The following is a 14,472-nucleotide window of genomic DNA, read 5'->3' as shown; positions in this document are numbered from 1 at the left end:
TTGGTAGTGGTACCAACAGAGTTATTGTTTAAAATGTTAGGCACTTACCACTCTGCAGTGCTCTGTTGGTTCCTGGTTTATCTCTATCTTTGAGAAACTTTGTGTTTAAGGACCTACACCTATTGGAAAAGGTCACTTCAAATCAATGCAACCATTATCAACAGGGGCAAAGATAGTTAATTAAAATACTACCCTAGTATAGTTCAGATCATTAAGATATTTAATAGTTTTTCAACACATCCCAAATATTTGGACTTACCTCGTTCAATTACAAAAGCAGCCAATGAATTGCTACATTTCAGATATTCTGAATGAGAAGAAACTAGCTGATTAAATGTTTCTTTAACAATCTGGGAAATCTTTGCATACTGAATATGTCTCCCTTCTAGGAAAAAAAAGCAATATGAATTTGAGGAACATTGTGCTTTCTCCCAGAGGTCTCTATTATACCTATTATAACCCTACAACTGAATGAGTTAATAATTTACAGATCCATGTAAGCAAATTTTAATTTGTGTCAGGACTAAGATTCTAAAGTATTCAATTCTAAAAGATCACAAGTTATTGAGCTTTTTGGATAACTTCTTGAAAGATGTCTTAGTATTATATATTAGACAATTATTGATTTATGTTTGATGAAAGATCCAAAAGTTATACAGGATACAATTCTTTGTTGTACAGGATTGTCCCACACTGCCAGACAACCAACATTTCTTGAATGCCAGTAGTCTTCCCCAATCAGTGTGACAATCAAAATACTCTCCTTAGTATTTGCCCCACTGAGTACCACTGCATAGTACTAAGCACTTAGAGATTCTTAATATAGTTCCATGTTCCCACTAAAAAAGTCCCAAACTTCAAAAGGGCATAGTTTTAAGTAAGTAACTAGGATCACCATATAACATTTTTTTTTTTTGTGAGGAAGAACAGCCCTGAGCTAACATCCATGCCAATCCTCCTCTTTTTGCTAAGGAAGACGGGCCCTAAGCCAACATCTATTGCCAATCCTCCTCCTTTTTTTTTCCCTTTTTCTCCCCAAAGCCCCATTAAATAGTTGTATGTCATAGCTGCACATCCCTCCAGTAGCTGTACGTGGGACACTGCCTCAGCACGGCCGGACAAGCGGCACGTTGGTGCGCGGCCCGGATCCAAATCCGGGCCACCAGTAGTGGAGCACCTGCACCCAACTGCTAAGCCACGGGGCCGGCCCCGATACATTTTATAACCAAGAATATACATGAAAAGTTACCTATGGATTTTCTTTTTTAAAACATGACAGAGCTAGAGTCTGGGGTAAGGGCCCTGGCCATCTGTTCTGTGTAAATATGCTTGTGTATCCCCAGTGAAGAACCACTATTATAGAGAACGAGAGGTTGCAAAATCACTTAATACAGTGTTTCTCAAAGTTTAGTTGTAAACCACTAATATACTTCCTGATGTTTCATGATGGTTGCTAAGTAGTGTATCAAGTGGATCACATTCCATTTAATGTTTTCAGAGGGAAAAAGCAATGAAACAATTTTGCTTTCAAGCATTACATATATATGAAATGTATAATTAATTAATTTTCACAGAAATTCTTTTCACCTGCTTAATAACCATTACATTAAAAAGGCACAAAAATGATAAAAGTCTGACGTTAGTAATCTCAGCTAATATTCTGCTAACTGGATACAACTCATTTGAGTTAGCCCATCTACATATTTCTGTTTATATTTGTTAAACTTGAATTTTTCTTTGTTAATGTTAATGCTCTCTTCTTGGCAAAAACAAGTCCCATCAAAAAGAGTGAAAGAACAGTCACCAAGTTAATCACAAAATGAAGCTCTGGAGGGAAAGAAGAATGAACTACAGGTAAATTTTTTTTATCTAATCACGAAGTGCACAATGTGGAGGTGCAAATTATCATCATCATTGCATGCCAGCATATATTTCACTAAAATGGTCAAAACCATCAATGTGTGATGTACAAATTAGTTTTTGGTCCTTATCTAATAAAAATATGAATGAGAAGTACTCAGCAACTTGCCTCTGGTATCACCAAAAGCTCATGATATAGGAGAAGCAGCATTCTTTTAATGATATTTTAAAGTTTAACTATTTTTCTATTTAAACAGCAATACAAGAGACATACATGCATAAGTCTCCTTCTCCAAATGAAACAATTATTACTAATTTCTTATGGATATTTTGAGAAATAATCTATAAAAATACACATACTTCGCTTTAAAAAATAAAAACTGGAGCACGCTAAAACCCACTTTTTGCATTTACTTTGTCTTGGACACCATTCAAGGGTAGATAGTAGTGCTACTTCATCCTTCTTAATGGTTCCACAGAATGAATGTACTATAATTTACTTAATCATGTCCTATATAGTTAGCAAATACTTCGTGTTATGACAGAGAATAGAAAATTAGTACTGACCAAAAAATTATGTGTGGCAAGAGAATGATTTGCTGCACATTCAAAAGGTTGCATATGAATAACACAAAGAACATTTGAGAGTTAACATATTGATATATCTCTTGATCTTAATTCAGTATTGAAAGAAATAATAGATATTGTGAATACAATCAAATCTCAGTTACTAAATGTAACTCTTATTAGCATGTGTTTGAAGGAGTAAGGAGCAAGTGCAACACTGTTTTCCCTATACATGTGTGCTGGCTATTGAGGAAATACAGTGTTCTCTGAAATTATTGGAAATGAAGGAAGAGATAAAAATATGACGTACATAATACCAATTAACACCATCTCTTTGATTTCAAGTTGCTAATTTCAAGTGACACTATCACGAGTAACCTTACCCTATCTTCAGAACAAATATACAGTCATGTGTTGCTTAACGATGGAGATACGTTCCAAGAAATGTGTTGTTAGGTGATTTTGTCATCATGCGAACTTCATAGAGTGTACTTACACAAACCTAGATGCTATAGCCTACTACACACCTAGGCTATATGGTACTAATCCTTTTGGACCACCATTGTATATGCAGTCTCTTGTTGACCGAGATGTCGTTATGCGGTGCATGACTGTATCACTATTTTTAATGAAGATATGGTCCAGTTAGAAACATGGAAAAGTACACAGGCTGTGAAATAGTGATACTCTTTAAAACTGGCCCAACACAATCTGTTCAGGAGATTTTTGTGGGTCTCAAATCTTTTTTCCTCAAAAGTGATAATGTCTAACTCCTGTGTTTACTCGTAAGCTTGAAGGATCATGTTTGCTCTCTCTTTTCTCACTAACATTTGACTTCTACCAAACAGCCTACCCACCCTGACACTATTCTTGTATTTCTTTAAACATACTGTTAACCATACACGCTTTCTTCCTCACAGACTGATCTGTTTTCTCAGGTAATAGTAATCTATATTATTTGCCAATCATTGACCAGGGATTCTATCCCACTATTCATTAAAAATGTCCACAGAGGCTGAAAAGAAAGACTAGAGCCCACTCCCATATTAAGAGATCATTGCTGTTGGACTGATCCCTCACTGCCCTTCTGTTCATCAATTCTTATGACTGTTAAGTCAAGTGACTACATTTAACTATCGGTAGATTGTGTCTTTTGAATGTGCCCATTTTCCCTGGTCTGGTCCTTTTACTCCATGCAAACACACAAGACTTTGCTTTCTCTGTCTTAGCAAGATAAGTGAAAACCAAGCTTGAATAGGCATAAAACTGTTTTCAAATCCTAACCTACAGTCTTGGAAAAGAGAAAAAAAGAAAGGTTCTCTTTCATTTTAATCCTACAAATACTCTAAACTTTAAAGTCTGAAGTGTTACTGTTATGTAGGCAAGGTAGAAATTGAGAATAATTTCCTGCCTTTCAGGGGATTCATCATCTAATGGTAAAAGTATACAATAACTACTATACAATGTTGAATATGATAAAGTGTTTTAATAAAATAATAGTAGTTACTATTTAGTCAGCACCTACTGTGTGCCAGGCATGATCTAAGTATTTTACATGTATGAATTTATTTAACCCTCATAATAACCCTATGAGGTAACTATTGTTATGGCCATTTTACAGATGAAGAAATTAAGGTACACAGAGAAGTAACTGGTCCTAGGTCACACAACTATTAACTTCAATTGCAGCTGTAGTTTTCTTGGGCTTGAGTGACAAATAATTGCCATTAAAGAAAGTGAATAGATTATCTGAAATGAATGCCTCAACCATCAAGCACTAGAGAGCCATTGGTTTTCATTAATGACAAACACATCAAAGCAAAGAATTCTCATAAAAAGCAGTTATATAAAATTGATGAACAATCTCATTATAGAAAAAAAGTCATTTCTTCAGTCTTTCCTGTTTCTTATTTCTCTAATTTTTAGCAGAGTATGGAAGAAAATTCTCCCCTTTGTAGAAATGTGACAGGTTTTAATGATAAAATATTAATCTATATCTTCATATCTATACATATTTTAATTATGTTGTTATAATTTTTAATTGAGTTACTGTTCTAAAAAGGAACATCATAAAGAACTTTCCTACCATAATGTACTTTTGAAACATATACTGGTTCAGGTGAAATAACAGGCTCTGCAGGGATAGGAGGAGGACCTGTAAATAAAACAAAAATATAAGGAAACGTGAAACTTCAATGTTCCAAACAGCAGGTACCTTACTTTTCTGTAATAAAACAGCAATCCAAGAATGATTATTTTTTCTGTATACTCTGTCAACTCTAGGCCATCAAATGTCTGTTAGCCTCAATAAAATGTGTTTCCTATACTGAACTCAATTATGCAAACACATTTCTGGGTTTCCTAATCTTATGCTACTATACAGCTTGCTTTGTAATAGATGTAACATTCTGAAAAGCAGTTAAAATGAAACGTCAATTTAGATGCTTATGAACAATTTTATATTTATTGTAATACTATGTAAAACATTTAAAATTAATATTCTATCAAAAATTAGTAAGTAAAAATCATTTTTAATCTTTCTTTACCAGAGTGTTTTCCAGGGGAATATTACAAAGTTTTCAAAGCTTTTACTCTCATTCTTTGCAATGGCTTTCCAATTTGGTTCCCAAGTTAGGGAATCCAGGAAAAACAAGAAAAGAACATGACACTAGACCAAAAGAACAAAAAAGATCAGGAAAACTTAAATGAAGAGGCTCCAGGAGCAAAAGTTTAATTCAAGTTAGTATCTTTGAAGAATCATTTATAAAGACAAGGAAAGCAAACAGAACTGCTACTCTGGACTTAATTTTGAGTAAGATGAGAAACTGGCTGAATATATAAAAATCAGCAAGGAAAGACTGACAATGTCATCTTGGGGCTCATGTTACTTATGCAAATGCTGACTACAGTTAGATATATATATACTCTGGACTTCAGATAAGCAGAACTGTAAAAACTCATAAAGACGGACTTTTTTCCATTTACTCAAGTGAGTAGCACTCAAGGAGAATGAAGACTAAAGATATTAAATCCTATTTATGAAGCAAAAATACTTTCAATGAATAAAATGTGACTGCACAAGTTGGTTTGCATTTTAAAACGCCATACACCAACAGGCAAAATAATTTTGAAAAAGAAGAACAAAGCTGGAGGACTCACACTTCCTTACTTAAAAGGACAGTAAGCAAAACAGTGTAGTAATTGCATAAAGACAGACACATAGACAAATGGAACAGAATAAAGAGGCCAGAAATAAATCCTCACATGTAGTCAAACAAATTCTTGACAAGGGTGCCAATACCTAATTCAACTGGGGAAAGGATAGTCTTTTCAACAAATGATGCTGGAAAAACTGGACAGCCACATGCAAAAGAATGATGTTGGACCCTTACCTAACACTACATATACAAAAATTAACTCGATATGGATCAAAGACTCAAACATAAGAGGTGAAACTATAAAACTCTAAGAAGAAAACATAGGAGAAAAGCTTCATGACAATGGATTTGGCAATGATCTCTTGAATATGACACTGAAGGCACAGGCAACAAAAGAAAAAATAGACAAGTTAGACCTTATCAAAATTTAAAACTTTTGTGAATGAGAGGTCACTATTAAGAGTAAAAATGCAAATCATGGACGGGGAGAAAATATTTGCAAATCACATATCTAATAAGGGATTGCTATCTAGAATATGTAGAGGGCTCCTAAAAATCAACGAAAAACAAACAATTCAATTCAAAAATGAGGAAAGGACCCGAATGCAACATTTCTCTAAAGAAGATATACAAATGGCCAACAAGCATATGAAAAAATGGTTGTCACTAATCATTAGGGAAATGCAAATCAAGGCCACAATGAGATACCATATCACACCCATTAGGATGACTACTATCAAAACAACAAAAAATAACTAGCGTTGGTGAGATGTGGAGAAATTGGAAACCTTGTGCACTATGGGTGGGAATGTAAAATGGTGCAGTCATCATGGATGACTGCATGCAATGGTGCAGGCATCGTCAGTTCTTTACAAAAATTAAAAATAAAATTGCCATATGATCTAGCAATTCCACTTCTGGGTATAAACCAAAAGAAGTGAAAGCAGGGTATCAAAGAGCGATTTGTACACCCAGGTTTATAGCAGTACCATTCACAACAGTCAAAAGCTACTGAAACAACCCAAGTGTCCATCAATGGATGAATGGATAAACAAAATGTGGTTGGTATATATATACAATAGAATATAATTAAGTCTTAAAAATGAAGGAAATCCTGATACATATTATAACATGGATGAAATTTGAGGACAATACGCTAAGTGAAATAAGACAGTCATGAAAAGACAAATACTGCATGATTCCAATTATATGAGATACCTAGAGTAGACAGAAAGTAGAATGGTAACTGCCATGAAAGGGAGAATGACGAGTAATTGTTTAATGGGTATAGAATTTCACTTTTGTAACATGAAAAGAGTTTTGGATATTGGGTGTGCAACAAAGTGAATGTACTTAACACTATTGAATTGTACACTTAAAATAGTTAAAATGGTAAATTTTGTTTTATATACATGCATTATAAAATTTTATGTTATTTTTACCACACTAAAAACTTTTTAAATGATTTTTAAAAAAGAGGTATTAAAATAAACTAAACTTAGAACCAGATTCCTAAATCATTGTGTCAGTGTTAAAGATTTCCAAAACCTAACATAGTATCATTAATCATACTGCCCTTGAAAAACACTAGCGCAAGAGTTTTTATACAGTTAATAATACAATGAGACTACACTTAAAAAAACACCATGGACAAAATATGAAAGAAGATATACACGAAAAATAATTCTGATGAGTTCAAGATTTTGAAAAAAAATTAAGTTTTTTAAGTTTTATGTTATAAACGAAGAAGAGGAGACAAGAAACACTAATGTAAGGTTAACAGCAAAGAGAAGAAATACTCAACTTATCTTTCGTATCCTTTCACAAGAAAAATAAGTCTTTAAACTCAGCCTTCCTGAGTGAATATTTTAAAGAAGAAAATGTAGCTCACTATAAGAGAAAAGATGACCTAAATAAATTATTTCTAGGATTTCTAACAAGAGAAAAAATATTTTTAAAGAACTTTTTAGTCTCAATCAAGGTACTACTGGCACTTTTTGAAAAACAATGGTGAATACAAAAGTGGTGTCAGTCGAGATGGGAAAACACCACCTTAATTTTCACAAAGGAAGGAAAAGATACATGCTTAAAAACATGAATTGTAAAGATTCTAAAGATTGTAGACTACTACGCAAAACATGTGCTAGCCCTAGATAAACATTTTGAAAACACTTAGGAAAAAAAGCATTTATCATGAGAAGCCAATCATAAATACTCTTTTTCGATAACTAAATTAGATACTTGGAAAATTCTGTAGATATGTTTTAACTTGATTTCAACAAAGTATTTTAGTTCCTTTAAGGTAAAGGACAGGTCTTATTTGATTCTAGATTCCAAGTACCTACCACAGTCCTTGAACCTAGCACATCCTGAAAACACAGATTTATTGATTCTACTGCATGCTACGGTTGCAAGGAAACTGGGACAATATCACTAGGGACATACTCAGGTGGGTTGATGGCTGATAAAATAATCACATATAAAGGATTTCCATTAATAAACTGAAAGAATGCCTTAAGAATATTATTTGTCACAGGTTCTGCCTTTCACATTAACTTGTTAAACACTCTGGAAAGGCAGGAGTATATCTATTAAAAAAAAAAAAAACCTGAATAAATCACTAGTCATACTAAGCTCTAGGTGAGCAGGATTTCTTCACCTAGAGCATAATATAGTGTGTAAGACTGAATAAATGAATGATGGACAAACATGTAAGTTGGTAAGGATAGCAAAATTATCAAGTGATAAAATCAAGACTCAAAATTGTCAAAATTGACTTCATATTAGAAAGATAAGTTTCTAGGTAAAAGTCCTTACCTTCCAAATATTTAAAAGAAAAAAAGTCAAAGAAAACATTATCCATATGACAAAAAAGGAAAAAATCGAAAGAAACCATAACAAGACACTTATCAGCGGTTTATAATAAAGTCAAATGTTAAATTTTCTATTAAAATATTCTTTGATTATGTCAAAAACCAACAATTTTATGAGCAATAGAAAATCATTAAACAAAACAGGATAGTCAGACATTGGATAAACACAAAAAAATAACTAGAAGTAGCATCATCATGAGTATCAAAAAAAAAGATTTCAAGAGTAAAAATATATATATACAAAACATAACCATAAAACAGAACAAAAGGAGTAATTTCATATTGAATTACAAGGTTTACTCTGTAACAAAGTGAAATCATTGCACCACTGCTCTTTATAGGTCAAAGCACATGTAAAAAACAAATCAGAGTATTTTAATAAAACAAAGATAAAATGACATTTATAGTGCCAGTACGTATAAGACATTTACCAAAATCATCATACCTGGCCCTAAAAAATTGATAAATCTGAAAAACAGTGAACACAAAATAACATAAAAGTTAACAAAACACTTTCTTAAGTACTTATTAAATCCAAAGTATGAAAAACTATTTGAAAACAATGAGAAAGACTATACACAAGATGTGGCCAAATAAATCATTTTTAATTATTAAATAATGGTTTTAAATTAACATAAAAATAAAAATATATGAAATAAGAATTCAACTTAAAGAACAAAATGACCTTAAGTATGACAAAAGAAAAGCTGAAATTAATATACAAAAACCAACAAACAAGAAAAGCCCAGTAGTACAATAAATAATAATTTAAATTTTAATAGAATGAATTTATCATCACTGTTTAGATCAAACTTAAATGTTTTTATTTTTTAAATTTGCCTCATTTACAGGTAAACCCAAATATAATCTAACATGAAATGAATAGTGACAAAAACTGCCTACTATGCTAACACATATAACATGCTAATATAGTCCTCAAATTGATTAATATTTAACAAGAATTACTATCATTTGATTATGTATTATTCACCAGGCACTAATTAAAGGCTTGGCATGCATTATTTATTTAATCCTAGTGACAGCCATAGGAAGTAGTTACTATCATTGTCTCCACTTTTCAAATGATGAAATGTAGGTTTAGAGGGAAAATAACTTGTCTGTCCAGGGTCAGTATTCCAATCTGAGCAATCTAATTCTGGAGTTTACATTGTTAAGCTATTTGCTATGCTACCTTAGGCCATTAGTTTCTCAAGTAACTCTACCATTACTGAATTTAACACAGGCAAACATCACAAAAATTGCATTAAAAACCTCTAAGTATTAAATGCACAGTGTTAAGTGCATAATAAGAATCCAATAAATTACAGAGAAAACCAAGTGTCTGGACTCGAATCTATTGGCAATTTGACAACTTATCAGAAAGTTCAGCAATATGATTATATCTTTTGGTGCTGAAATACACAAAAGCATTTTAACTACTGCTAAATAGGTCAGCAATCAGACAGCAATGGAAAGAAAATTTTCAAATCCTGCTACTTCTATCTTGTAGTTGCCAAGTAACTTCATTAACAGAAATCTTTCAGGTGATCACTTCTGGAAAATGATTTTACACATACTTTATAATCAAGAGTATTTACCTGATGTTTCTAAATTTCTCAGTTCAGGTTCATCCAATTGTAGAAGCTCATCAAGAGCTAATTTTGCCGCATTGGATCTAGACTCCTTTTTATTTAGTCCCAGTCCAGTCTTGTATTGAATACCATCCACCACGGCACAAAAAGCAAAATATGGTCCCATAACATTACCTTGAAAAAGAACTCAAATGAATGCTACAATACTTCACAGTACAATCTTGTAAAAGATGTCTGTTATATGTGAAAACATCCCAATACAAAAATTCTAGGAAACTATCTCTATCTATCAGTTTTTTTGTAGGGCCATTACAGGTTACAAGTAAAGCTGGGTGGGCCCCTCAACTAGTTCTGAGGAATCCTTCAAGCAGCCAGGTTGCCTCCAGATTCTGCAGGAGCAGTAGGGCCAGCTTTAGAGTAGAGGTCATACATGGAGTAACAGTGTCTTGTATAATGCCTGGCAATGGCAAGCATCCAAATATCTACAGAATAACCAATGAGAGGTACTATGTGTAGCCTCTAGCAACATCTTTCTTCTTTCAAACTTCAATATAGTCATGCACTGCATAATGACCTTTCAGTCAAGGGACCGCATATACCATGGTGGTCTCTTAAGATTAGTACCATATATAGCCTGGGTGTGTAGTAAGCTATACTATCTGGGTTTGTGTAAGTACACTCTATGATGTTTGCACAACAATGTGATTTCGTTGTATCCCTATCTTTAAGTGACATATGACACTACCAATAAAAGTTGAATTTCTCCCATCTTATGAGTGCCTTGATACTCTCTTAAGCTCCAGAACAGTAGAGACCCCTTTGAAGAAATCCTGTGCACCTATCAGCGAGTCAGGTAAGCAATTCAACCCACCATAGCCTTAAGACAGGCAGAGGGAGGGAATTCACAAGAAAAACCCAAACATAAACAATAAAAAAGACATGCTAAAGAATTAAACTGAATGTCCAGTCATCAAAAGTTCCTATAAGGATTGCCTTTACACAATTACTTTTACCTAGTTTTCATATTTGCCTGATGAAAAGTGAAATGGAATCTTCTAAATTTACAGGCCAAAGATTTTTCAGGTTCAAGTTTTAGTTGTTGATATTCAGACTTTAGGAGGCCTTTAAGAAACTTGAGTCTCCACTTTAGTTATGGATGGCTAGGTACAATGTCACTCCACATAAGCCTCATCATTATTTTCTTCTCACATATTACATTAACTTCTGGGAGTTTTTTCCTTAAGATACACATCAAGGGTTTACAAGCAACTCTCAATTGCATTTAGGTAAATTGCTTTCCCTCCACCATCTATGACCTCAGTTTCCCAAGTTCCTTCCTTCACGATCACCTGGTTTCCAATCCAAATTTACTAAACCTGAGTATATTTTGTATATTAACAAGTGGCCCAGATGATTCTTATGTGTGAGATATTACACAACAAATTTGTTAATTAAGTACTCTGTGTCAGAGTGCTGAGTCTTTAAGCTTCATCCTGTTTATACCCCAGGTTATCAAACTTTAATATGGATCTAAATTACCTGTAGAGCTTGTTAAAAATACTGATACTCTGATCTCACTACCAAACCTGCTGAATCAGATTATTCAACTAGTACTATGCACACAAAATGAACACCATTAACTGTCAATGGGTTGTGTTTTTGAGTAGTTTTCCTCAGATCAACGAAGATTTGCCCTGATCAATTTTTTTTTCTTACTGTGACCAATAGTTTACATTTTCCAAGGGCAGTCTGAGAAGAATAGAGGAAAGTTAACTAGTTACACAGAAATTAAGCCCAGAGTATTGATCACATGAAATAATCCAACCTACACTAACAGGACCTAGGAAAACTCCACATTCTACACTAATATTCTATTTTTGTCATCTGTTAGTTTACTATTATTTCATCCAAAACAACAGACTGGAAACTTGACTTCATTATGACAATCTTTACTAAAATCTCAAAAACTTTAAATTCTTTTGCAAAGATGCTAACTTTGAGACCTATATTGGCAAAAGTTAGTACCAGGAAGAGAAAATTAAAGAAACTAAACTACCTGATATTGTGTGAGTACAAACATATACACACACACATACATATGTGCACACATATTTTAAAAGACTGTGCTTCTTTGACTCTCATACTTTTAGCCTGTCAATGACTCTTTAAGAGCACTTATTCTCTTATCCCTCCATTTTCCTAAAGTTCTTCCCAATTTCTGGTCACAAAGTGAAGAAATCAGAAACTGCATTCTGCATTTTACTGATCTGTACTCCTGCAGCCCTCCAGAGGCACAATATGGTAAACAGATTCTTCTGGTCGGGAGGCAGTTTTGAGAGAGAAAGGAGAAAACAGTCACAGACAAGTCTGCAGAGAGAGTATCAATCATGTAAGTGCTATTTTCACTTTTAATTCTTGAAGTTCAGAAGGCAAACTTGACCATAATTTTTGTTAGGCATCATCACCACAGAATCTTTCTCATAATATAATCACAGTCCAATTATTTAACATCCCTACAAAAGCATGTTTATTCTACAAGAAGTATTTATGCTTGAAAATAATCCACCAGGCTGATGAGATTTCAATTCAACTAGCCATACACAAAGAATTAAAATTCAATGATTATAAAAATTTTGTATATGTGACTTATTTGCAGAGGCTCAAACGGCTAAAGAAATATGAATACAAAAATTTCTAAAGTATACTTGTCAAAACATACTAGTAGTTATCTAACCCCAACATTTTGAGAATACAGAAAATAATCAAATTTAGTACCACTTATATGCTCTCTTTTTAATAGGAAAAAAATATTTTCCAGTATTGTGATACACAGATACAACTTTGGACTTGCCTGTTGTTACTGTTTCCTTAAGGTCAAGCTGAACCCGCTGCATTTGTGCAAACTGGTGCAAGGCTGACACAGGATTTATCTCTCCACGTTTATATTTCATTATAAATTCCTTAGGTATTTTTTTTGGAGGAAGGACAGGATTTGCAACAGAGGAAAGACCTTTGGAAAGCAATGGTTCTGGAAAATTACCTAAAAATAAATGTTTACACTTGTCAATTTGGTAAAATAAAATAATAAGCAAAAGCACTAAACCCCTCCCCAAAAGGGAACATTATCCCAGACACACTTAGTCATATGTGTTTCTTATTACAAGTAAGTTTCTACTAAATAATTCTGGCACACATGACAAGTGCAACCTGCTATTGCATGTATCTTCTGGAGTACTAAGACTATTTTGCAAAGAAGTGCTATCACTGTCATATCATTAGGGACATCAAAGACTCAGAATTTTAGTAACGTCAGGGTCTTCAGAGGCTCTCTAAGCCATTTTTGCACATGATGTCACTAAGGCCTAGAATGGAGTAAGACAGATCTGGGACTAGAACCTAGCTTCTGTTTCTGATTCACTATTTTATACTACCTTTCACACTGAATTCAATCGGATTTTTAAAGCGTGTTTGTCCCTGCTTTATACTTTATGCTAAGTCATATGAGGAACACAAACCAGTGTAAGTCCCGTCGTTTCCCTGAAGGGGCAAACACAGCCTCATCTCAAAAACGCAAGACACACTTGACGCGGTTGAACAGCCAAGCGGTAGAGAATGATGAAGTGAGCCCAAGGGGCAGGATTTCTAGGCCTCCTACGGCGCTGGAAGTCCAATCCGAGCTCCCGGTGGGACGCGGCCACAGGTAAACGGATACATATCCGGGAAATATTTAAACCAGAGGCTCAACAGAACTCATTGGCCATTCCAGAATTTTAAAGAACTTAGGCACTATTGCAAATGAAAAGGAAGCCCATACCCGTCACTTGCGTCACCCTGGATGCCATATGCGACAGGGCGTGACTTTCCGAGGAGTATCCTGCGGGGGCAGTGACCGTCTGGGCTGATGGCTGAACCGGCAAGTTCTTTTTCAGCATCTGAGCGAAGCTAGGGACCCGGGAGCTCTGAAACCAATCATTGCTGCCCGACATTTTGTCACCTACAAGTGGTAAGAACGTTGGCAGAAAATGAAAAATAAACTAAAAACACTTACTCTGAAATAAAAAAACAACCACATTTCCATCAATGGCCTTGACACACACACTCACGCAAGAGCTAAATCACTCTGACGTCATGACTGCTTTGTGACTGGAGTTTTGATTGGCGCGGAACCCGTCCTCTCTAAATCCCTTCCAAAAGCACTGCTACAAAGGGGGAATGAGGGGACAGGAAAAGAGAGGAGAAAAAGAAAATTCAAAAACACGAGCCCACCGCGGCCCGTTGGTGGCCTCCCAGTCCCAGCACAACTCCCACCCATCAAAACCGTCCTTCCCGCCCTGTCGGGTGGACGCTGCGGGCGGGCAGCTCACACTGGGCAGCAGGCCGCCAGCCGCCGCAGCCCGCGACGCCGTTGCTTCCTCCTCCACG

The 14,472-nt window shown here is 34.7% G+C and overlaps 1 protein-coding gene across 1 annotated transcript in view; it reads right to left on the bottom strand.

The window, feature by feature from the left end:
• The window catches only part of ADAD1 (adenosine deaminase domain containing 1), a 36,849-nt gene extending 22,586 nt beyond the window's left edge, over positions 1 to 14,263 (bottom strand). Inside the window, exons 1-6 of the mRNA XM_058550009.1 lie at positions 14,154 to 14,263; positions 13,865 to 14,044; positions 12,902 to 13,090; positions 10,057 to 10,224; positions 4,514 to 4,582; positions 260 to 385 (exon numbers count right to left, since the gene is read on the bottom strand). Coding sequence (XP_058405992.1) covers positions 260 to 385; positions 4,514 to 4,582; positions 10,057 to 10,224; positions 12,902 to 13,090; positions 13,865 to 14,036 — 724 coding nt within the window. The 5' untranslated portion in view covers positions 14,037 to 14,044; positions 14,154 to 14,263. The remainder of the gene's footprint in view (positions 1 to 259; positions 386 to 4,513; positions 4,583 to 10,056; positions 10,225 to 12,901; positions 13,091 to 13,864; positions 14,045 to 14,153) is intronic.
• Positions 14,264 to 14,472: the final 209 nt, after the last annotated feature.

Source organism: Diceros bicornis, chromosome 11 (assembly GCF_020826845.1).
Source record: "Diceros bicornis minor isolate mBicDic1 chromosome 11, mDicBic1.mat.cur, whole genome shotgun sequence".
Lineage (NCBI taxonomy): Eukaryota > Metazoa > Chordata > Mammalia > Perissodactyla > Rhinocerotidae > Diceros > Diceros bicornis.
Note: the sequence above shows the minus strand (reverse complement) of the source record. Positions and strands in the feature narration are given on the sequence as shown.